This window comes from Cinclus cinclus, chromosome 20, assembly GCF_963662255.1.
Source record: "Cinclus cinclus chromosome 20, bCinCin1.1, whole genome shotgun sequence".
NCBI lineage: Eukaryota > Metazoa > Chordata > Aves > Passeriformes > Cinclidae > Cinclus > Cinclus cinclus.
In genome coordinates, this window is record NC_085065.1 from 10,321,332 (window position 1) to 10,346,917 (window position 25,586).

Sequence of the window (25,586 nt, forward strand, 5' to 3'; positions counted from 1 at the left end):
TCAGGGGTGAAGGGGTCTCTGCTCCACAGCCCCGTTGGATGCCACCTCCGGGTCGTGCTCCTCTGCATCCCTGGTGAGGTCTACAAACACCTGCAATGGGACACAGTGGGAGCCACCCCATCATTGCCACGGACTGGCTGCATTTGTGCTGGTCACAGGTTATTTCTTCCTTTCCCAACCTGCAGCCCCTGCATCAGCCTACCTGGTGCAAAGTGCTCAGTGACAAGCTGTACTCCTCAAGCTTGAAATTCCGTTTAGCTGTAGAGGGATGGAGAAAACATCCTTAAAAACCAAATACATGTAAAAAGTTTGAAAGTGATTCCCTTATTTAACCAGTTGTTTCCTTTTACCTGCTTCTAGCTTGGAGAAAGACCTGGAGAGAGGTAGTGCATCTGCCACAGGAATCTTGTAGGTGAGCAAGGAAGAAGTCCTGAAAAAGTAATAAAAAACCTGAATTCTTTATCTTGTGACTCAATATTGCAGTTCTGGGGGGTTTGTAGGATAACCCTGCTCCAGGTAAATCACTGAGCAAGGTCAGTAGGAGGAAAAGGGCATCCCAGCCCAAATCCAGGCCGTGGGCAGCCCCCGGACACTGACCTTTCCTGCCGAGCTGCATGGGGGAAGAGGTTCAGGATTTCGGTGTGGAGAGCATTGCTTTGCCCCATGTCTGCCATTTTGAGTTCCAGGTGGTAACTTGTGCCAAACTTACTTTTGAGATCCTCAAGGGAACCAATGTACCTGCAGAGGGGGGAAAACATTGCTCAAACCACCACAACCCCCAAATAAATGAATGGCTTGAGGGAGCTGAGGAGTAGAAGTACATCCCCTCACTCATCAGCTCTTTTCGCCATGCTACCTCCTCACAAAACTGTTACATACATGGGAGCATCCAAAACAGTAGTTCCCATTAGATTAAGAGTTTAAAAAACCAAAACAAACTAACCCCAAGAAGCCCCCAGACCAAACCCCCTACTCCTGGTGCCCACCGGAGCCGGCCGGACACCAGGATGGCCACACGGTCACACATCGCTGCCACCTCCTCCAGGGACTGCGTGCACAGGACAGCTGCTCTCTCCTTGCTCTTCATGGAGGCCTGAATCATCCTCCTGGCAACAGAGGGATCACAGTCACTTCCTGGGAACAGCCACAAGAAAACTGCTAGTCTGTGTCTGCCTCCCTAGAAACAACCTTTAAAAAAATTATCAAAAAGCAGACAACTATTTAAAAGACTTCAGTTTTCTCGTTTAAAGATGACCTGGATGCCACTACTGTGTTGGAATTTGTCAGCATCCCTCCAAATTTTGCACTGATGGTGTAAACTGGTGATGAAAAGCTACAGCAAACACCAATGCTAATAGCTAAAGGTAGGATTTCCTACAATTTTTTTCCCTTGACCCGAAGAAAACAGAAATATGCATCTTTTGTACCAAATGCATGGGTTCAGCTGTTGTCTACTGAGAATTTTTTGGGCTGTATTAATGACCATTATATTACAGGGCTTGCTGCCAAATCAGTGAGGAGCTCAGCAAGTTCTCCCCATCCCCTGGGCATTAGGAAAAAGGGAAAAGAGAGATCTACTCTGTCACCAGGGCAGAACCTCAGCCTGCCCAAGCGTTCCTGCAGTGGGGAGGGTGAGGCCCAGCCTGTCAGACCTGTCCCAGGTTCCCATTTCTGCCACCGTTCCCATTTCAGGGCTGCTCACCACATGCAGCGCTGCCCTTTGGGGTCCACGCTCACGGAGGGCTCATCCCAAAGCATCACTGCTGGGTCTCCCAGGATGCTCAGAGCAAAGGACAGCTGGAATGGCAACCACATGAGGTCAGGGCTCCTTTATTTACCTGCAAAACTGGTGCACCTTAATCCCCGTGAATTTTTCAGAGCTGTAGCTCTTGATTCCAAAAGACAAGAGGAACAGCGATTTAAAGAAAATCCCACTTCAGGTGATCTCAGTTAACGTTTTAATCTCTCAAAATCAGATTTCCCCAGAACTCCTGAGCCTGCCAAAGATGTGGAAGTGGTTTTCCATCCCGTTTGCTGGCAGATGTAGGTGGTGGGGCGTGAAGAGGTGATTGTAAATCCAATTTGTGGTTAGCGCTTATTAAACACACGGTGCAGGAGAGTGGGAAAAGGGATGAGGAGGAGGGAGGGAATCCTGCCAGGCTGGATTCAGAAGGTATTGATGAAAATGATTGATGCCAGGAACCCACTCAGCTGAAGGTTTCCTCTACACCACGTCCAAGAAAGAGCAAGCAGGGTTTGGTTAAGTAGTGAAGACAAATCCAGCTGTACCTTTCTGGCTTCTCCAGCAGATAAACTCCTCGCTGGGGTCTTGAAATGCTTCAGGAGATCTAAGGCCCTTCCCATGCTGTGAGGAATAGAAAAGGAAAAGCCCCAAATGACCATCTTGGTGTGCAGCCTCTGTGGTCAAGGGTGCTGAGGAACCAGACTCTGATGTGGTTTGGTTGATATCCATCAGCTTGGGTTAACTGGTGATTCTGCTTCTAACTTGGATGACAAATTGAGGAATTTTTGCAGAAATTCGAGGCAGGGAGTGCAGCTCATGAGATAAGTGAGTTATTCATGCAACTGGCCATGAACTGGGAGAAGTTTAATTTTCTTTTCCGGAATTTTCCCAGCTAAACTTGGGCTACAATCTTCATTGGCAAGGGACTGAGAACAGTACAAAACAGCAGCCCTCATCAGGAGAAGTCACCTCTCTAAGGTGAGAGGCACTGAAGATGTTGTCTCTTAACCACACCAGGCAGTTTTGCTAACAGAGAAACCCTTCCCCACTCTATAAAACCATGGAGTGACTGGGCTGGAAGCTTCCCTGCCTCTGGAGGTGGGGGAGAACCAACAGATGAGATCATTTGGCTTCCTACCAGCTGATGGCAAGAGCAGCATCCTGTTCCCCCATCCCTCTGACGGCAGCGAGAGCCTCCAGGTGCTGCAGCACTGTCAGGTGTGGCCAGAGCGGGTCCTGCTGCGGGCACCAGCCCAGGGCCCCTGGGCACAGGGGGGCTCCATCCCTGCCCCTGAGCAGCACCTGCACAGACACACAGCTTGTGGGGTCACACAGGCACAGGCTGCTGTGGCATCTTAGAGCTCATCCCATCCCACGCCTGCCACGGGCAGGGACATCTTCCACCAGCCCAGGCTGCCCCAAGCCTCATCCAACAGACCAAGCCAAGTTGTGAGGTCAGTAGCCACTTGTGAGTGGTCACTGTGTGGCTCCACGAGCAGGGTGATCCTGCTCCGTCTGCCTTTTCACTTTGGCTAATATTACCAGCATCAGCCTGTCTTTTCCTGGTAATACTTTTCCATTTCCAACCTTCGGTCCCAAATCTGTAAGAGCAATGGCATTTCCCCTCCCCCAGCACATGCCATTAATCATTCTGCACGTAATTAAGTGATGGATTGTTACTGGCCCAACACTGCCCACATTCGTTTTCAATTTCCTGGTTTTGCAAGGCTGTTTATGGAGAGTGTTATTTTTGGGGTTTTTTAGATGTCAACAATTCTTACAGGGCTTGTGACATTTCACAACGGGTTTCCAATGCCAGCTGAAGATTTCCTGTTGCTCAAACTCTTAAATCTGTAACGCTAACTTTGATGAACGCTGGAATTTATGCTTGGCAGAAATCAATACCTTCTTCTCAGTTCTGTAAATATCCAGGACACATAAATTGTACATAAACGTCCATAAATCCCCTGACTGTAAGGAAATGTTGCTGGTTTGCTTTATCACATCCTTAATTTTTAAAGGCATCAAGGTCATCTCTGCAGCTGCTCCAAGGAGACACCTACCTCCCCAGCAGTCACTGCTACACCTCCAGAAATCGTGTTTAGAGTTGTGCTTTTCCCAGCCCCGTTGGGTCCTAACAGACCTAAGACTTCTCCTGGAACAAATATGCAACAACTGTTAATAATATTTATTGGTAATACAACTTCTCCTCTGTATTCTATGCAATATTTAAAAGTACAATTGGAGAAAGGGTTGTTTTATCCCAATAAATTAAAACTTCAAATGCAGGAGACCAGAGCATCAAGCCTCAATGCCCACAAGAAAATTCTAACAAAAATATTGCCTCCAAATGAGACCTTCCCTTTAGATTTTAATCATTTATATTATAGGGAGTGCAGCAAAGTACTTGAACCTTTTTTAACAGCAAAAGAGAGGTTTTTGACAGCAAGTTTCTTCTTTTTCTTAAAGATGGAAGTGGCTGTCCTGACTCTGTATTCCTTGCACAAGCTGTTGACAACAACCAAGTCCTGTGAAGAGACAGAGAGGGAAATAAAAATTCTCCTCCCACCCCACGAGACAGCTGAGCTGTTCTTACCATTAAGCAGGACTTCGAAAAAGAGAAAATTTCTGTGTTAAAAAGCCATGAAACAGAGCGAGGAAAAAAAAAAAAAAGGAAAATATGCAGAACGGGAATAAAAATAATGGTGCCAGCTAAAATCCTTGTGGTGCCAGGGTGGCCGTGGGCTGGACGGTGAGATCACAGCAGAAGATGTGAGTGCATGAGCTAAGAAAGCAGAGGCAGAGGAGAGAATGAAAACAATGCAGAATGGAAAGCAAAGCAATCCAGAGGGCTGGGGTTGGATTCACCTCGTCCTGCTGCAGCGAGGTCACGGCTCTCCTCACCCTGTCCCTCTCCCCCTGCACCTCGGGGGGCTCCTCTCCAGGGAGCTCCTTGTTCTGCTGGGTGACCCCTCTCCTCTGCTGGATCCTGTCCGTGGAGGAGGAGAGATGCTTTCACTGGAAATCGCTTCCATAAAGGTTTGAAAGTTTTTTCCCAGGGCAGTGCCAACAAAACCTAAAATTTATTTGCCCTCACAGAGTTGGAAGGGACACACCAGCATCACTGAGCTGTTCCACAGACTGTGTTTGCTCAACTGTTTATTCCTGAGGACGAAAAGCTAAGCTTCACTGGCATGGCTGAGAAAACAGAAGGCAGTTCTAGCTTTTCCTTCATCTTTAATTATTGACTGGTTGCCTGCTCCACACACACCAATCATCTGTTCAAGGAGAATTAAAATATAAGCAGCAGGTTTGCAAGCCCATTTAATTCCCACACTTGATAATGTTTGATAATTAAATACTTTCTATAAATCTTCTCCCACATGACTCAGGTGGATGGTCACTTGTTGTTGGTGACAGTTAAGAAGAGAGCGCTTAGACAGCCCCAACCTGGTGAAGATTTAGGGGAAGCCTCCATCCTATTTGGAGCAATACTTTGAAAAGGAGCTAAAATTTTTCTGTTTCAATTTGGAACTATAATTTAGCCCCCTGTAGGGAAATGTCCTGAAATCTCAGCTATGAACCTTAAAGATAAAACAAACTGAAATCACAATTTTAATCCTCTCAAGGACGTAGAAAAAATTAAAAATACTATCTTTATCCACACATTGAAAAACATTTTTCACATATGATGTTTTTCCCTCCTGCCTCCAGGGTCCTGCCTGGCTGTGCAGCTCCAAGGCCACGCTGCAGACTGGGATATCTGTGGCTCACAGGGAATCCCTGGGACACACCTGAAGATGGGATCAAACCCTGGGACTGCTTCTCCATATTTCATCTCCAAACAGCGCAGGAGGAAAGCGAAAATCACACCGTGGATGTATGGCTGAGAAACAGACACTAGTTAGCTTTGTATGGAGACAAGGTAACAACACACTCCGCTAATTTTAATTATAAAGGGATGCAGTAACCTATCTCATTAATTTCAGCTGCTGAAGAAGTCTGCAAGGGGAAGGAGCTAAATTGATGCTTTGCAGACATTCCTCTCTGATATGCAGATTATTTGCAGAAGCCTTGATTTCTTACAGCAGCTCTAGCCCAGATAATCCACCTGCACCCCAACAGACATCCTATGGGACGGGAGATCAGCTCATCCTTTTGTAGAGGCAGCATTGGGATGATCAGTTTATTCATAACATCTCTGCCTTCTACGTGAGCTCCACTTAACCCCCTGCCCCATTTTTGCAGCATCCAAGGGCCACGTGAGGCACAAGCCCAGGATTACTTGGAATTTGACTCCCTTGCCAACACTAAATTGGAAATTTTTCCTACAAAACCCATCCTTCCTGGGATGGGTTTACAAGCCCAGTGCATCAGTGACAGTCATCCCTGCCCAAGCAACCGTCTCCAGGTCCCTCCTTACTGCAAGGACAGGCATGTAGATGTAATTCCACGTCTCAAAAATCGTGTGATCGTTGTACATGAGGAAATTCTGGAAGAAAAGGAGATCAGTCCATTAGAAAATTCCTCAGCACGGTGCACCTCAGGGCAGGGTCAGAGCGAGTGTTGCAGGTAGGGATGTTTAGCTTTTCTTTTATCCTTTAGGATGAGATAAAGGAGCTTTATCTGCCTTTTTTTTCTTTGGTTCTCACTGCCTCAAGGGGTCGTGGCTTCCTTGGCTGCAGTAATTCAGAGGCCTCAAATCAGGTTAAGTTGACCTTTTCTACCATTGCTTCTCACTTCCCAGTTCTTTGGCCTTCTCCCAGCTCATTTCTGCTTTCTGGTTTTCCCACTCCATCACTTTCCCCTCCTCTGCCAACCTTGCTGCCAAAATACAGCCACTGTAACAGCTCTTAGTGACTAAACAAACCAAAATTATCCCTACCGAACAAAGGACTAACAGGTCAAATATTGGCCTCTTCTCTCACTCAACAGCCTGGAACTTCTCTTTTCCTGTTTTCTTGTCCCATTCTCTCTTTTTGACTGGGAATTTGGGAAGTGCCCCTTGCTTTGCCAGTTTTCACCATTAGGATAATTACTGAATTTAGTAGGAAGTGTTTTTCTTACTAGTCCAGAAAACATTATCCAGCCCACAGGTGGAAACACAGGAATCAGCATACAGGCATAGTAAAGTACTTCATTATGGTCACTGTTCATAAAAGCAGCGTAATTCATCTGGAATAAAGCAGGAAAACTTTCAAATATTAATGTACTGCTGCTAAAAAAAACCCCCAAGTTGTTTGTCAGTGATTCAGGTTATTTTGCTGAATACTGATACAAATTGAAATTGATTGATGTAAATTTGAAATAAAACCCCAAGTGGCAAGGTGTGCAAATCAAACATTTCAGAGTGAAGATTCTGCTCACTTACCAAAATGAAGGTTAAAGACCAAATGTAACGATTGCTTCGCCCCATGCGAAATTTGAAGGCCATTAAATAAACGAAGAGTACAAGAGATATTCCATAACCAAAGATGCAAATGAGCTGGGGGGAGAGACAGAGAGAGAGAGACATCAGTGACAAGGAGATGCTTGTGGATGTATGAAAACCTGCCCAGAGCACTTCATTGCAAATAAACTCTTTAGAGGCAAATCCTGCTGGGAAATGGTGCAGAACTCACCAGGCTCAGCACAGCATGGGCCTCCAAGGGGCAGATGCGGGTGAAGAGCACCAGGAGCCCAAACATGAGGCACATGAGGCTCCAGAAGAAGGGGATGTCCACCAGAGCCTGCCCACACCAGTAGGCTGAGGGGAAGAGCCCCGCGAGCCGCAGCTGGGAGCGAGCCTGGAGCTGCAAAAGTGACAAAAAAATGAGAAAAGGGAGAGTCTAAAACATCATTCCTGCTCCTTCTCTGTTCCCTTGCTCTTCCCTTCATCTCCTTTCCAAGCACTTCTAATTCTTAGTTCAACCATTGTTTAAAACCATGTTGATCCTGAAAGGAAAAAAAAAATTAAATCATTCTGATCTCAAAAGCTTTATTAGCATCCAAATTACTGTGATCCCCAGCTGGTTCCCTGGGATGCAGGGAAGTGCACTTTGGAACTAACCTGATTGTCTTCTATCATGCTACCTAGAAATCACAGAATGATTGGGGTTGGAAGGAACCTTCAAGATCACCTCTGCCATGGCAGGGACACCTCCCACTGTCCCAGGGTGCTCCAAGTCCTGTCCAACCTGGCCTTGGACATTTCTAGGGATCCAGGGGCAGCCACAGCTGCTCTGGGCACCCTGTGCCTCCCCACTGGTGCTCTCCAGACATTTTACATCGCATTCACTCCTCGTGCATGGCCACAGCTTGTGCTCTTTACCTTGTAATCCTCCACGCTGCTCATCGCAAAGAGAGGAGGCAAACCAGCAGCCAAAACCAGCAGGTAGGTGAATAAGCCATAAAAAATGTAGTTCTTTAGCTCTGTGTTTTCTGCCTGTGAGGAGAAATTCAGTCATCTGTAACTGATGCTGCCCAGGGAAAATCTGGCTGGCTCGATGCTCATGAGATGGTTGAACACATACAAGTGAGCAAGAGCACTAACAAAATGGTAAATTCTGTTTAAGAACAGAAAACAAGGCAAAAAGAACAAAATTATGACATTTAGCATCCTGGAATTTGCAGAAAGAATTTGGATTACTGTAGGTTGCTGAGGATGGAGACCAACTTTTTGTTGCTGAGGAAAGGTGGGGTTTGCAAATAGCACTGTTGTATTTCCCCCATATTCACCAGCACAGCCTGGTTGGAAAGGACCTTAAAGCTCATCTCATTCCACTCCCTGCCATGGCAGGGACCCCTTCCACTGTCCCAGGCTGCTCCCAGCCCCGTCCAGCCTGGCCTGGGACACTGCCAGGGATCCAGGGACAGCCACAGCTGCTCTGTGCCAGGGCCTGCCCGCCCTCCCAGGGAACAATTCCCTCCTAATATCCAACCTAAACCAATGTGGCTCAGTGGGAAACCATTCCCCTCTATCCTGTCACTCGGGGCTCTGATAGAGAGTCTGTCTCCATCTTTCCGTCAGGGGCTGGAAAGCCACCCTGAAACTTCTCTTTTCCAAGAACAATCCCCATTCCCTCCAAACAGCACAAACTCAAACACCTTACGGTACCAAAACCCTACAGAACCCTTGGACACTGCAGGAAAAATCACCATGGAATACCCCAGGAACCACCAGCGGTGGCACCACTGCCCTCAACCCTTGGAACCTGCTCCCCCAGCCATGCTCCCGAGCTGGGCAGCCCTCATCCCTTCAGCTCTCCCAGGTGATTCTGGCAGCAGGGCAAGACCCTCACCGTGTAGAAGAGCTGGCTCCAGACTCGGAAACGCGCGGTGGAATTGAGGAGCCTCAGGAAGGTGTTGCTGAGGATGTTCATGAGCACAGGGAAGCAGTTGATGGGTTCTGGGCTGCACATGACTGTGAACTGGTGGCTCTGAGGATGCCAAAACAAAAATCATTCATGTCCCTGAGAGGTGTGAGCAGCACTGCTGGAATTGTTTCTTGCGAAAAAAAAAAATATATATATATATTGTCCCTTTTCTGGTGTGTTTATTTCTTTCATTTAAATAGTTCTTAGGAAATCTTGTTGATGTACGGGATGAAAGAAGGAAAAATTATCCCTCACCTTGCCTTCCAGGGATATTTTTATAGCTCCATTATAATTTGGAAGGCTTGTGATGTTTTCCTCCAGAGTTATTTCTGGGATTATGTTTTGAGTCTTCAAAGCAGCAATGAAGTCCTCGATTTCTGATCCTGAAATCAAGTCAAGGACAGAAATTACAGTCATTAGAGGGATTTTTTCTTTAAATAGAAACAGTTGCATATAAACAAGTTCCTACTTGCAAAGCAGAGGTATGCTAAAAACCCCGAACACTGGGATTCTAAGCAAACACGTATTTCCTGTATCTTTTCTATTTATTTAAACTGGTTAAACAAAATACACGTTTCAAACTTGGTGTATTTATCGCTTTTAATTTTTTTTAAACTTGCCTCTTCATTACTCTTTTACACATCATCTATATCGTTAGAACTGCATTTGCTTTTGCTCAAAAGAAAACACCTGTCAATGCACATTCCTTTATGCATTTGTGGCATTTGCAAGGTTGCTCTGTCAATTCTAACAAAATTCATATTGATGCAGAAAGTGAGTCACCCTCACATGCTGTTCCTCACCTGTGTCATTGAAGATGAGGAGGTTTGTAGACCTATTTTGAATTTTCTCTTTTGTGGGAAGAAAATACGGGCTAGATGTGATTTCCCAGCTGCTGGAGTTGTGCCACAGTTGAAACAGCATTAAAACCATCAGTGGTGGAAGGATAAATGCTCCAAATAGCAGCAATCTAGAGGGAAAACCAGACCATAAGTGAGGCCAGGGGAAACCCACCGGTAAATAATTGTGTGATTTATGGGGGAAATTTTAAACTTAAGCAAGCCAGAGCTCTCCCACTAAGTCCATCCTGTCCCTATTTTTTGCAGCTTTGAAACATTTCCCACCTAATTCTCTGCTTCCAAACATCTCCAGCAGTATTTGAGCCTCCCTTCAGCTGCCCCAGGGCTGCAGGGTAGTTGGGAGTTTCTGTACTTACATGCCCCTGAGGAATTTTCCTTCGTGCTTCAGTCTTAGCAGGTGAATTCTCAGCACAGCACACACCTGCTGCCTCCAGAGCATCATCCCGCTCATGGCCAGGATCCCCTGCTTGGACAACCCTGGGAGGTTCTGCTCCCTCTCCTCAAGGTCTCCATCTCCTGCGTGTTCACCATGAGAAATGTCATCACCCACAAGGACCCTTCAAAGGACACCTCTTAATCCCAAACTATCAGCAAGGATCTTCTGCTCTGGGCAGAAGGATGCTTTGATTTTTTATATTTATTTTTTTTAGAGAGAAGAGTTAGAAGGGCAGAGAAAAGAGGCCATAATTCATCCAGAACAGAATTTATATTGGTGGATTCAGACTGGCTGGCATGGCAACACATCCAAGATCTTTACCAGCCTTGGGAAGTGCCTTCTGCCAGCTTTATCCCTTCCCACCTCCTGGTCTGGGCTGTACAACCCTTCAAAGGTAAATTCCAATACAAGCCTTAATTCTTGTGCTTGAAAGCCTTTGGGAAGCCAAGATGGAATAATTTGGGCTTCTCCAAGATGATAATTCCTTACTGAAGGCAAGTGGGATACAACTGCCACTCTAGGTCCATCAATACTCACATTTAGCAGAAATTGATTAGATATTCAATTAAAACACATGTTTAGATGGAGATTTAAGGGTACCACGCTTGCAAGAGGGAGTCAAAGTTTTACCTTGGGGATCGATGGCTTCCTCACCCTGCAGCTTCAGGAAAACATCTTCCAGGGTTGTCCTGGTCACCTCATAATGAACAAGCCCCTGCAAGGGGATGCTCTCGAGGTGGCTGAACAGATCTGCACGGGAGAAACCACCAGACTCAGCCCAGGCACTGCAAACTCAGCCAAGTAACATCGGGTGTTCCAGCATTCACATCATTAATCCCCATGACCTAAAAGTCATCACAAAGTCATTGTGTTTTTTAGAAGTAACTAGCGGAAAATTCAGTGGTTTTTGGTTTTCACGGGCCATCCTGAAAACAGAAGAATCGATACAGAGGATTTAGGGGGATTTACAAGAGTGCAGCAGACTGACCTCACTCTGCTCCTTCTGAACTCAGCAGACATTTTAATAATAAATTAAGAGGAGCAAAACCAGTGGATTTTAGTTTGTAGATTAATTGGTGGATTTTCCTTTTTTTTTTTTTCATCCTCAATATTACCATGTGCATTAGTTTCTGTAAAACTGATATTTATGCAGCTTCCTAATACCACACATTATGGACCAAGGAACATAATTGTCCCCTTCACAGTAACTTCAATTTCTGTTTTGCCCACCGGAGGGTTTCCCTTTTAAAACCCTGGTACAGGGGCAGGTTTCTTACCTGGGAAGCTGTCAGTGTTTTCCAGAGGCAGCCTAAAACACAGCTCATCCCTCTTCTGTCCCTTGAGCACAGCATCAGGGATGTACTGCCTGACCACGGATGACACAAGCTCTGGGTCACACAGGTCATTAATGTGCATCCTGTAAAAAACAAACAAACAACAACAACGCTGTTATAATGTTAAATAAGAGAAAAAAAATGCGTGCATGATCTCGTTAGAGTACAGAACCAGAGGGGATTCTTCCACAGGGAAACCTTCAAAACTGGAAGAACTCCAGTGGGAATTTTTTACAGCCATCTGCATGTTTTTGCCATGCATGCCCAAAATTGTTGAGGTTAAGAATAATGATCTTGGACAATGCTGCTAAATCAAAAACTCAGGAATCAAACCCCTAAGAAAAACAACTTTGCATCAAAGCCCCTGTAAGTCACTGTGGCACCACAGATCACTTCACTCTGGTCCCCTTTCAGCTGCAAAGGAGGTTGTGAAGTCATGTTAGCTGTGTGCTCAGAGCTTTCAGGGTTGGGCTCCAAAGAAAGGCAGCTTCTTGTCCAAAGCAGGGAAATTTTGGCAGCCTTAAAGGTCTTCTAAAATGAATTGTCAGAATTTCTATTATTGTCTATATAAACTATACAAAAACACAGATTCTACAAGTAAACACGAGAATGAGAAGATTTTCACATAAAGAATGATGGTCAAACCAAAAAGTTTTACCTTAAGTGATAGCCAATCCCCCACTTTCTCTTCAAGTAGAGAGATGAGCCAACACTCTGTAATCTCCCACAGGAGAGGAAAGCTTTCCGATCTAAGGAGGAGGGAATACAAAGGATTTAGGGGGATTTACAAGAGTGCAGCAGACTGACCTCACTCTGCTCCTTCTGAACTCAGCAGACATTTTAATAATAAATTGAGAGGAGTAAAACCAGGCCAGTCCTGAAGGTCTTTAAAACAAAATAAATAAATCAATGACTTTCTCCCCAAGATCATGGTTAATTATTTTAGTTCAGCATTCTTGTGGGCTTGTGGAGAATTTCCCACACAGCACAGGAATAATATGGAAATGGGAATAGTGACAAGTGAAATCCAGGAAAATAAATCAAGCTTTACTGACATAGAGACAAATCCAGATATTGTGGAAGTGCTTTATCCTGAAGAAGACTGCTTTATCCTGGAAAGGAACATGAGCAAAGCCTTGGAAGGACACAGCCCAGTTTTAGGTTTGCCCAGCTCAGCTTGGGTGGTCACGGTCAGACAAAACATTGTCCAGCGAGCACCAAGCGTGCCACGTGTGGGCTGTGCCCTGGAATCCCCTCATTTTCACTCCCAAAAATGCCATTCTGGGCTCACCAGCTTGAGCATCAGCTTCCTCCATGGACTGGGTGGCGAAGAGCGTGACGCGCCCGGCACGGCGCTCCCGCAGGACGCTCCACACGTGGTGCCTGGAGCAGGGATCCAGCCCCGCCGTGGGCTCGTCCAGCAGCAAAACCTGCAAAGGACAACGAGGTCAGAGCTTCCCGCAGCCCAGCTGTGTTCCTGTGGCTCAGTTCCACGCTGGCATCCCTGCTTTCCGCTCTTCGTTCCGTTCTCTCTCACGCGGAGGAGGGGATGCATCCCGAAGCACCGCTCGTTTTTATTGCTCCTCCTCCTGCTGCAATATTACCACCCTTCCAATTAAAAGCATGGCTCTGATCGAACCTCGTTCCCCAGTCCAAGTGAATTAGTCGCCTGCAATGGCAGGGGAAAAGCACGACAGCCTCTGTGCCAAAATGCAAAGCCATGTCCCAAAGCAGTACGTGTTGTGTGTGCGTAAACACGACCGCTCCTACCTGGGGGTTCCCTAAAACTGCAATTCCAAGAGACAGTTTTCGTTTTTGTCCCCCACTCAGGGCATCAGCACAAACATTCTGAACGTCGGTGAGGTCCATCATGACGAGAATTTTCTGCACCTTGGAGGCACACCAAGACAAGAGTCACATTTCCAAAGCACGTCTGAATTCCTGAATGCCTGCAAACATTACAGCTTCAAGATTTCAAACTTACCTACTCCTAATGGCTTTGCTTGGAGATAAATAAGACAAATCTGAGTTTTAACTCGTGACATGAGGATAAGAAAGAATTGGAAAACCACTTTGCCACTAAATTAGGTATGTTCTTATTTCCACAGAACAAGATGCAGGTGATCATCTTTTATAAATAAAACACAAAATGCCCAAGATGCCATAAAAGAGAAGTCAGTGGCTGAGAAGCACATACCAACCTCTTCATCTACTTCCTTCCACTGAATCCCCTTGATGTGAGCAAAAATCCTCAGGTTTTCCTTCACTGTTAAGGCTTCAAAATGCAAATTAACTTGGGGGCAAATCCCAACCTTTTCCTGCATTCCTTCCATATTCCACATTTCAGAAGCATTGTAGCTGTAGATCATTGCAGAACCTGCACATGGAGGGAGGTCAATGAAACATTTGACATTAATTCCAGCACCATGGATGTTTCTCAAGTGTTAAGTAAAAAATTCAAAAAACACCAAAATAACTGGAGAGCCCAAAGATTTAATACCTTTCAAAAATATTTCAGAGCACCAAAACCCTCCCTTAAAAATAAAAAAACCATATTTCCTATAGGAGCCCATCTCATGGAAAGCACCAGGTCATGTAGATGGACAAATGACCATGGTGCACAACACAGGAGGGATCCATTATCCCTGGAGCTCGTGCTGAAGGGGAAATCTGCACTGAAAACAACACAGCATGAATGACTGAGGGAAAACTTGTAGGGTTTTTCATATTTCCCCTTTACACTTGAAAAAACCGAACATCTTCGGCTCCCAGACCCATCATCTCACCTGCTGAAGGCTTGGCAAACCCACTGAGCACGTTCAACAGAGCAGTTTTCCCAGATCCACTGTGACCCAGCAGTGCAGTGATCTGGCCTTCATATATATCTAAAGACAAACCTGGAATAAAAATAGGCCAACAGTTGGATGGAAGTGTGTGAGAAGAGGATTTGGACATGTAGCTTTTGGTGGCACAGGTGGGACGAGTGACATTTCTTTAGAAGCTGAAAGGCAAAACCAGATCCAAAAGGACAGGCTGGTTCTTCAGGAGTTAGACCTAAGCTTAGCAAGGAAGCATGTCGTGATTGAACTGGGGGAATAAATGTATTATCTTCAATATTTAAAGAACTTTGACTTCAGTTTTCTACGAGGTTCGTGCCATTTTATTTTAGTGTGGCTCAGGAAGAGTCTTTAGGAAAAGAACAGCCACAGCTTTTCCAACTTGTGACATTTCAAGACTTATTTCGAAGCAGCCAGACTTTGCTACCTCATTTTCTTTTAAAACAAATACTTTTTCTTTCTGTGGGTTGTTTAGGTTGTGTTTGTTGGGTTTTTTTCACTCAGTATAGACCTTCAAGACCATATTGATATTTTTAATGTTTTTGTATTTTTAATTTTTGATGTTTTCACTTGGAGTTCTCGTGAAACAGAGTCATTTAACAAATACCCCATGACTTTACTATGACTTTGTCAAATATTTGCATTGGCAAGTGCTTGGAGAACACAGCTCGGGCAGGGACAGCAGATCTGGCCATAAAATCCCAAGTTTAAAGCCCAAAATAATTTACATTTTGAAAAGGAAGTTTGAGAGGGGATTTCTAGAGTGATTCATCACTGCAAAAATGCAGCTTTTAAGGAGACTTTAGCTGTTGCAAAAAATAATAAACAGTGATTTTCCTGGAGGGAACAGGGAGATAACCTGGTAGATGTTTGCCAGTAATTTACCCCAGCAGAAATAACCAGTGCACAATATAATTTAACAGGCCCAGAGGCAGAATTCAGTACAGCCAGTACATTTCAAAACACTTTGGGTTCTTATCTAGTGAAAAACGGAATAAAAGAGTTACAAAGCCTCTCCTTACCCTTTAATACTTCGGTGCTCTGGTTGTTCTTCTTGTAGGTTTTTTTAATATTGTTTAGTCTAAAGAAAAGTAAGCAAGCCATTACTTATTGAATCACAATTTTGGGCTGTTTCCTCTGCCTCAAATTAGCCTTTGAAAACTTTTGGGGGGAATATTTCCCAACCTCCTCCTCAAACTGATCCTGCAGAAGGAATCATTTGGTGTAATTAATTTCTGGTACTTTTAGAGCAGGATTAGGCACTGCACTTTTCTAAAAGCTGTTTAAAAGGTTTCAAAGATAAACTCGAGGAACATTTAGTGAGTGAAGGAGGAGGCTCTAGGGAATAATGTGGATATTTAATTAAGAGTGATGACCTGGCTATTATTTTGGCAGATTTCTGTTCACTTTCTGGTAATAACCAGAAGGCAGCACCAGCCACGAGCCCACCCAGCCCTGCAAGGATGGACAGTGCAGCATTTTCTGCAGCACACTCCATGCTTGTAGATGATGGGGAAGGGGAACAGAGTCCTGCTGAGAGGGAAGAGCAGGGCAGGGAGTTGGAGGATGCCCCAAATCCAACAAATACTCAAACCAAAACCCTGAACACCCCCTGCCTTTCACGCATTTGCACCAACCTTATCCATAAAGCCAGCTCACACTCCCCAGGGCAGCGTGGCTGCGCTCTCTAGAGCCAAACAGTCCATGCACAGCTGTGTCCTTCATGCCAGAAGGAGTTCCTTACCTGATGGCTTCCTTGCCATCGAAGCCTGGTGGCAGGGGCTCGGTGTCACAGCCCAGGACGGGGTCGTGGCTGCTGCCACCTCTCAGCCCCACGCTCCCACTGCTGCCCCTGAGCCAGTACGAGGCTCTCAGGAAGAAGGCAGGAGGATGTGGGACCCCGTACTTGCCTGAATCAGAGGCAGAGAAGGTGAAATATCAACCCCAAAACCTCCACCTGTCAGCTCTGATAAATGCCCAGCCACTGCCTCCCTGGTAGCTGCAGAACATGAACTTCCAGCAGAGCGGAAGAATTGATAAACTCTGCAATTTAAATTGTCCCTATCTGTACGTGCAGGTGGGGAATGGTCACATCCACATTTACAACCTCTTTGGTTCCAAAAAAACAGATCAAGTCCTACAGAATCCTTCCAACCCCAGTCCTACAGCATCCTTCCAACCCCAGTGATCAGGGCTGCTGGAGCAGGATCTCAGTGCCTCACTGCAGTTTTCCCTCCTCCCAACACCCCTTTGGTAAACTTCCCCCTACAAAGCAGGGAATTATAGAAGAAAAAGCAACGAGCTTTGCATTTTTCCCCTCACATTTTCACTCACCAGGCAAAACCTTGTCAAAGTAGATGGCCAGCAGGAAATACAAGACACCGTCAAAGCTCAGGATGAGGTACAGGTTATAAAACGGGTACAGCTCTGGGGTAAATGCTGGTCCATATTTTTCTAGTTTTATCATCTAGGGGAGGGGAAAAAAATACTACTAATAAAAAAACCAACACAATTCAGATGCAACATTTCCTTCAGGCAGAAATACTTTGTGTGAACTACTGCTGTGTCATCGCAGCCATTTTCACTAAAAAACCCAATTCACTCGTGACCATGACGCTGCTCCTAAGGAGGCAAAGGGTAAACTCTGACCACAAGCACCAGAAATGCCTCAGTAAGCTGAATTTCAAACCATGCAGAAGTTACAGAGTGATGCACGTGCTGCTTGCAGAGGCAGCACTTCCAACCCTCCCAGCTCCTGCAGCTCTTGGTACCCACCAGCCACACCCCACTGCTCATTTTATGGAGATTTAAATTTGCTGGGGTGAAATTCATGATGCAGTTGAGTGTCCAACCATCTTTGCCACGATTTAGCACAGAGTTTTCGGAGCCAGATTTTCTTTTTAAGACCAGTGGGGGGTGACTGGGTTATTCTGGCGATGCAAATCGTGGATTTTGCTGTTCCCTGGCAGAATTTTGGGGCTGAGTTTTTGTGATACAATGGTTTCATTATAGACATACCTTAGCAAGGCCAGCTGTGAAGGCAAAAGGGCTGAAGAGGTTTAAAGTCCATTCCAAAGCCCGTGGCAGCTTTTCAAACAATGTCAAAAAGCCCAGCGCCCCAAAGAGGATGTGAAGGAGAAATCCCACAAAACTGGAAATATTTGGCTGCTTTAGCAACGAGCTAAGCAGGAAAGTGAAGTGAATCTGCAGCATAGAAAACCAGTAGTTACCAGGATGCATTTCTGCTACAATTTTAAAAAAAACCAAACCAAACCAAACCAAAACAAAACAAAACAAAACAAAACAAAACAAAGCAACAACCAACCAACCAAAAAACCCAACCAAATCAAAACAAACAAACAAAAAAAAAAACCAGCATGAAAATAGGAGCAAAACTAGAGACCAAGCTGGGTTTCAGTTGTTCCCCCCAGATGCAAAAGGTTTTGTTTAGCAGACAGCTCTGCGATTTAGGGCAGGTTTATAGGGACAGATAAATAACTCCCAGCCTCATTTCAGCACCTCTCTTAACTCTGATTTGGAGTCAGAATCTCCCAAAATGTAATGGGAGTGGTATAAAAGCCTGCGGATAATAACAATAAATCACAGTAGAATATTTTTTATAGATACCAGCCCTAAAAAAACTCTGCAGTCTTTCAGATATTTCAATTAGGAAATGAAAAAAAACAAAAAAACAAAAAACCAATGCATCATACAAGAATACAAAAGCAGACTTACAGATGCCATGCCGTAAAAAAAATAAAAGAAATACATTTCCAAAAAGCTTTTGTGATTAAAAACTTCAGCCAGGGTGATCCAGGTGAGCAGGCTGGCTGTGATGGAGATGTACACAGTGTACAGCAAACTCCAGGATAACCTACAAAGGAAGGCACAGTTATTTCTGTCCCTGGGCATGACAACACTTGCCATGACATAGCCAATACAAGGCTCAGTGGTTTCAATTCAAGTATTTTGTATTTTCATCCATTTACAGTTTCCAGACTGGACAGGGGCAGATATCAGGAAGGGTCAGGTTGGAAGGGACACAGAGGGTCAAAAAGGCTCATCCCAGAGCACAAGGCACAGGAATGTGCCCGGGTGGGTCTGGAACATCTCCAGTGAGGGACATTCCAAACCCTCTCTGGGCAGCCTGTTCAGAGCTTGGTAACTGCTCAGGGAAAAAGTTCTTCCACGAATGCAGGTCCTCGCACGTGCCCAGATCCCTGCAGAAGCAATGATGGGAATCTGCATCCAGGACCTTTCATCCCTGTGCTTTTCCTGCTGGTGTGAAATATTCATGCCCAGATGGATTAGGAAGCCCTGTTTGGATAGACCCCGTGTCCCTCCTCTGCTTCAGCATTCAGGGGATTCTCCAGAATTTGCTGTTTCTTCGCTGTTTTTTTCTTTTTTCCTGTGTGTTCCACCCATTTTCTGGAGGCAAGCAAACCCTCCCCACCCAGACCCCTGCTGCACACACCCCTGCTCCACGAGGAGGGCTCCTCCTCCTTTTTTGGGAGGGAGAAGAACAACAAAACAACGGCAAAAATATTTTCTCAGAGCAACAGGCTTGGAGACAGAGGTTCCCCAGCAAAGGGAACCCCAGAATGGTTTAGGCACCTCAAAAATCCCTTAATTCCATCCCTGCCACTTCCCACCAGACCAGGTTGCTCCATGCGCTTGATAAAATAATCCCTGTAATTACACATTAATTTCTGAGGCTTACCAGAAGGAAATATCCTGGAGACCCATTGCTCTCATCAATATCTTCAGCTTCTTCTTCTCCTTGAGAACTTTCACTGATAAAAAGTGCATGTATGGGCAGTAGCTCAGTATGGCACAGATAACAAACCAAAGGTAATCCAGTTTAAACAGAGGTTTCATCACGGTTTTGAGGTGAACTCCAGTGATTGACTTCATTTCTTTCCACACAGAGTGGTTGGTTTTCATCTAAAGGAAAGGAATCAGTCATTCATTTCATTTTTGCAATGGAACAACCTACATCAGGACAAACAGGGGCTTACAGACATTAAAATTATTAGTTTTTCAATAATAAGGCTGCGTTTATTAGCCAATAACCAGTATTTAGTGTATCTTTGTGCTGACTTCCAACAAACACTATTAAACCCTTGTTCCACTCACTGCCTCGAGCCATGAGAATGACTGTCATTCTTTTAAATTTACAATTACACTATGTGTTTAAGAAGTTGATGGCCACAGAAAATCAGAGCATCACGGAATCTCAGAATGGTTTGGATTGGAAGGGACCCCAAAGATCCCCTTGTTCCACCCCCTACCATGGGCAGGATCCCCTCCCACTATCCCAGCTCGCTCCAAGCCCTGTTCTACTTGGCCTTGGGCACTTTTAGGGATGGAAAAATGAACTGGATTGATGGTTTTCTTGGTGTTTGGGTTTTTTCCCCCACTCTATTTTTAATTAAAATATTTTTAATTAAAAAAAATAGTTTTACACAGAACTGTGGGAAGAACAGCAAATTCCATCATGGCCACACTTACTTCTATGACTGCTGCATCAATGCTGGACTGCACTGAGAGGAAGCCTCCATACCAGTAGAGAGGAACTTTGCAGTGCCTTGTTGAAAAATCCCAGCAGGTTTCTGTTTGGAAAAGAAATTTTTAAAAAAGAATTAATCAATATTAATTCATACATTTCCATATACATATGCGTATAAGCACATGTGGGGGTGAAAATGAGTTTTACCCCAAAAAAACCCAAGATTGGGGTTTACTCAGCCTTTTATCTTTTAATGTGTTAAATCTCTGGCCAGGGGCATTAATGCACACACAAGTCTCATTTTCCAGGCATGATTTGATGTGTTAAAGTACAAAAAGGAAAAGGAAAAAAAGGCACTGGATGATCTCTGAGCTCCCTTGCACCCCAAACAATTCTGGGATTCTCTGATTTTCTGACTGTGGATGACATTTATGTTCTTACAACTTTTTTCTCTGATTCTTTTTTCTTTTTTACGGACACAAACCCCCAGATTTTAACTCCTGTCCTTCTGGAGCCATTTGGCACATGCAGCCTCCATCCCTTTGGGGTGGCACAGCAGCACAGAAATCCAGCTGAACAGTTTTTAATGGAAAACCAAAGCCTGGGGTTTCGTTTATTTCGTTACCGATGTGCTCAAAGCCTTCATTTGGAAACACCGCTCTGCCCACTTGAAATCTGAGAGTGTAGGAGAAGTCATCCTTAAAAACAACACCAATAGTTTCGTCCTCCTCCAAAATTCCTTTTTCTTCCATTTTTGCCTCATTTTCCATCTCTTCTATGATTACACCTGTCGTTAGAGCAGATAAATAATATTAATTTAAAAAAAAATAATAAAACCAACACAGCTGCAACTCTGATTTTTCAGACAACAGTCAAAATGGGCATCACCACCATTTGTTCCCCCAAAAAATCACGTGGGACAGATGCTCTTGTCCCTCCCTACCATGAGGGTGGGTCAGCTCCACTTCAGACACTGCAGGAACGGGGATTTAAGAGCTTTTACCCCTCAGTGACGAGCTGGAAGCCACTTTTGCCATGATTTTCCTGGTGGTGTTGGTCACAGGGGTGTACATGAGCGTCACCCCCGAGGCGTTGAAGGCTGGGTCGTCCAGGCGCCCCAGGAGTTTGTAGGGGAACTCCTGGGTGGGGTAGTACATGATCAGACCCGCGGAGTCACGCAGGATGTAGAGGAAAAGAAGAGATGTCACCCATTCCTGGGGGAAAGGAAGGAAAGGCAGAGGTGAGGGGCAGCCCAGGGAGCTGCTGCTGTGGGGATGATGCTTTAGGATTTGGCTTTTATGTTTTTCAGGGAAGCAGCGCGTTGTGTGTGACTCTAAACCCCCAGAGGCTGTCAGCTTCTGCGGCCCTGTTTTATTCAGACACAACAATTCCTCTCCAGCCTGGCAATCAAGGACACCTCACTGCCTCAGGCCCCCAGAGATGGAAACAAAAGTGAGTTGGGGGGGGAAATCTTGGGGTTTACAGCTTCATTACCTGAAGCTGCAATCGAAGGATTAACCCCTGGTATGTAAATGGACCAAACTTATAAAGGTGTGAAAAATTCATGACCATTGCCCATCCTGGGTGTAGCCTGAAAGGATTCTGACTGCCCAAGGTGCATCTATTGAAGACCTTCAATAAATCCCTGCTTTTATTCTCTTAACCTTGTCTAGCCTCTCTTTTAGGCACTCCAAGGCATCAGGGAGGCTCCTCCAGGATCCTTCTAACCCAGCTCTGACCCCACTCCCCATCCAGCTCCTCCAGCCTTTCCCCAGTGCACGAGGGAGAGCTGTTCCACAGGTGTGATGGGTTTCAAATCCCAGCAAGGTCTCAGATGGAAAACATGTTTTCTTAGTCCTGGAGCCAGCGAGGTCTGCGGATAATTTGACACTGCAGCCATGAATTGGACATTGTGTTCCTCTGGACAGGGCAGGATCAACAAGCAAAAGCGAGCAGCCAGCTTTGTCACGAGGTAGATTTTAGTGTCACAGGAAGAAGGAACTGCTGACATTTCCCAGGGAACCACAGCTGAGCCTTCTCACATCCCCTCACACAAAAACAGTGCAACCTGGAAATACTTTGTAGTAGAAATCCTGATTTCCCTTTGGAAGGACCGACACTTGCCTGAAAACTTTTTGACTTCATCCTCCACACCAGAAGAATATTTTTCCACAGGAGAGCACAGGTTTGCTGAAATATCTGTGAGGCTTTCTTGGATACCCCCTGCATTTTTCCAGCTAAGATGAGAAAGAAAGTGATATAATTTAGAATAAAGCAGGTCACTGGGAATTAAATACCACTTCAGAGCAAGCCAAGGGGAGAACTTGCCTCCTTAACTTAGGACAAATAAGAATCAAAGGAAGTAGGCCAAGATCATTCAGGGGAACAGAGAGTTGGGCTGGACTCTGAGCTGCCTCTTCCACATGTGCAAGTTCATCCTTCCTCATCCACGTTCATCCTTCCTCATCCAAACTCATCCTTCTTCACCCAGGTTCATCCTTCCTCACCCAGACTCATCCTTCCTCATCCAGGTTCATCCTTCCTCATCCATGTTCAGCCTTCCTCATCCAAACTCATCCTTCCTCACCCAGACTCATCCTTCCTCATCCAGGTTCATCCTTCCTCATCCATGTTCAGCCTTCCTCATCCAAACTCATCCTTCCTCATCCAGGTTCATCCTTCCTCACCCAGGTTCATCCTTCCTCATCCAGACTCATCCTTCCTCACCCAGACTCATCCTTCCTCATCCAGGTTCATCCTTCCTCATCCATGTTCATCCTTCCTCATCCAAACTCATCCTTCCTCATCCAGGTTCATCCTTCCTCATCCATGTTCATCCTTCCTCACCCAGACTCATCTTTCCTCACCCAGGTTCATCCTTCCTCACCCAGACTCATCCTTCCTCATCCAGGTTCATCCTTCCTCACCCAGACTCATCCTTCCTCATCCAGGTTCATCCTTCCTCACCCAGACTCATCCTTCCTCATCCAGGTTCATCCTTCCTCATCCATGTTCATCCTTCCTCATCCAAACTCATCCTTCCTCACCCAAGTTCATCCTTCCTCATCCCACAGAGGCTTTGTGGAACGAAACAACTGCTCAGTTCCCATGTTTCACTGCAGAAAGTGAATTCCTGTCTGGCCTCAGACACGTGATTTGTTGGCAAACCACTGCTCACGTGCTCTGGGTTCTGAACCAGACCCTGAATCATGTTACAAACACTAGAGAGATGCTAAAAATAACCTAAAATAGAGGCTGCCACTGCCTGCCTTCACCGGGCTGGTAAGAGACCAGTTTGTTCTGTTTTCACCCTAATATTAAGGAACTTTAATGCAGTTAGAGCAGGGAAGGATTAGAACACCCATGTGCTCCTTAATACCCTCCCAAACACTGAGCAGGGAGTATTTCTTTGGGATATTTATTTCAACTCCAGATTTAATCCTGTGGCCAAGCAGCAAGAACAGGAGCAAGTTCAGAGCAATGGGTTTCACCCCCTTCCCAGGGGAGCAGGGCAGGGAACCTCCCAACGTGTTTTTGTGGTTTAATCCTGTCAAATGGCTGAAACCCAAAATCACAGCAACCTCAGAGTGCTGCGTTCCCCTTGGACAGCTCTTCCTGATTTCACAGATTGGGCAGCTGGAATTAATAAAAGCTTCCACTGCTCTGTTCCTTTCACTGCTTGTTTTTTTGGAAGAATTAAATATTTGTGTACTTCTGGGGCTGGAGATCCAGGATTCCAGTTTACCTTCTGTGCAATCACAGGGTTTATCTTATTTTATTTGATCTGGTGCTCCGCTTTCCCTTCAGCTGCCTCCCACTGTTCCTCCCTGCTGCCTGCACTGAAGGTTAAAGGTAAATAGGAAGGGATTTCTAGGAAGTGTCACTTTTTAAATTTTTTTCCCTCAGGTCTGGATTTCAGTCATGAATTGAAATCAGCAGCTCAGCCCAGGATGTTTGGGCAGTGAACAAAGTGCGGTGGTATTTGGATAACAAGGAAAACATGATGGTCTTCAAGAGATGCACAGAATCTCTGCAGTCACAACAACAAAAAAAATTAAATGGAGCAAATCTAAAACTTTTTAGAAAATTTTAACAAAGTTTCTACCAGTTTTAATATACTTTTTGCCGGTGGAGCAAGGAGCAAATACCACTGGGAACCAAATATGAAGCCAGGAATTCAAACAAGCGATGCTGGCTACAAAGGCTGTGGAATTTAACTTTCAATCAGATACCTTATAAATATTAGCTGTTATTGACTTTAAATTAGGTATCTAATTAATCTATTTGATAATTATCGAAAAGGTAAAAAATATAGCCAAGAGTGAATTCTCTGTGAGGCCCGAGGTTCAAAACTTCAGATGCAGAAGGCAAAATAACCACATCAGAGAGTGGAGGCAATGATGTTTGGGACATTTTAATCTGGTTAAGAGCATCACTTGTAAAGCTGGGTGTCTCCTGGGGCTCATTAAGTGCATCCAAACTTCCTCCTCTCCAGGAACTCGCTGCCAAGGTGTTGCAATAACTTTTCCTGGATCCTACATTCATCTTTGCTCTAGCAAAAGTTGTCCCAGGAAGGCACATCCCATATAATCCCTTTATTTACTATCCTGGGGAGTTCCTCTTCAGCACCTCTTCAGACTATTTTCCTCTACATATTTAACTTGTTGAGGTCTGTTTGAAGATGTCCTGCTCATTGTAAGGGAGGTTGGACTGAGTGGCTTTTAAAGGTCCCTTCCAAACCGAAGTATTCCTGGACTTTATGATTTCAGATCCTAAAATCCAGCTGCTGTTCAGGAACTCTGCCAGGAGCCTCTCAATGCTGGGTTCAAATCCATGCTGCATCTCACACTTCCCAGAGGATCCCCAGGCTTTCCCAGAGCCAAGGGTTAATCCCTGCAGGTGGAGAGTGCAGAGGTGCTCTTTCCATCCCCTCCTGTATGCCAGTTCTTGCAGATTTTTGTGTTCACGTCTGATAAATCCCAGACAGATTTGCACTGACTCTCCTCCAACACACAAACTGGAACAGGTTGGTTTTTCCTACTCTCAGCTTGAAAATGACAGCTCTAAGCTTGCCCTTAATCAAAGCTCAACACTTCAGCTCATACAGAGAAGAGAAATTTGGGGGTTTTGCATTTTTAGATGCCTTTAGTGCCAGCAAGGCAGGAGGAGGAGAGCAAAGAGAGGGATCATCACCCAGTGCTCAACCTGCAGCTCTTCACCTGCAGTCAAACCCATCCACAGGGAGAACCAAAATCACACACTCCCAGAAAAGCTGAATATTTTTGCTCTTTTTCCTCTAAAATGTTTTGTTGTGAGCTTATAGTCCACCAGAAAACAGAGCTGGAAGGTGCAACTTTTATGCATTCGGCATCACAAGGCATTAATTAGGGAAAAAAACTCCATGGAGAGTTCTCACCTCAGGGAGAATTTTTCCATCTCTAGTTATAAAATAATTTTCCCTTGAAAGAAAGGAGAAATACGTGACTCCTTACCTGATGGTGTGTTTTCCAT

At 45.1% G+C, this 25,586-nt stretch overlaps 1 protein-coding gene across 1 annotated transcript; it reads right to left on the reverse strand.

Annotated features, from left to right (window-relative positions):
- LOC134052198 (ATP-binding cassette sub-family A member 9-like) lies at positions 1-25,586 on the reverse strand. Its single transcript, XM_062506527.1, has 39 exons — positions 25,568-25,586; positions 22,200-22,312; positions 21,079-21,289; positions 20,701-20,862; positions 20,078-20,178; positions 19,287-19,510; positions 18,302-18,440; positions 17,585-17,770; positions 16,901-17,033; positions 16,311-16,476; positions 15,589-15,647; positions 14,516-14,626; positions 13,931-14,106; positions 13,500-13,619; positions 13,021-13,159; positions 12,388-12,478; positions 11,673-11,812; positions 11,026-11,145; positions 10,316-10,475; positions 9,903-10,069; positions 9,355-9,482; positions 9,025-9,162; positions 8,055-8,168; positions 7,366-7,536; positions 7,116-7,229; positions 6,812-6,919; positions 6,168-6,236; positions 5,539-5,630; positions 4,613-4,733; positions 4,158-4,272; positions 3,808-3,899; positions 2,883-3,046; positions 2,290-2,365; positions 1,703-1,797; positions 987-1,106; positions 598-738; positions 351-430; positions 203-258; positions 1-90 (listed from the first exon to the last, which is right to left on the reverse strand). The coding sequence occupies exons 1-39, from the start codon at positions 25,584-25,586 to the stop codon at positions 1-3; spliced, it is 4,821 nt and encodes a 1,606-aa protein (XP_062362511.1).

Excerpts from the sequence above, each read along its gene's own strand:
- LOC134052198 (XM_062506527.1), bottom strand. Across the intron at positions 12,479-13,020 it reads GGAAGCTGATGCTCAAGCTG|ATCGGAAAGCTTTCCTCTCC; the intron begins GTGAGCCCAGAA and ends CCTCCTCCTTAG. Across the intron at positions 7,230-7,365 it reads CCCATGCTGTGCTGAGCCTG|CTCATTTGCATCTTTGGTTA; the intron begins GTGAGTTCTGCA and ends CTCTCCCCCCAG.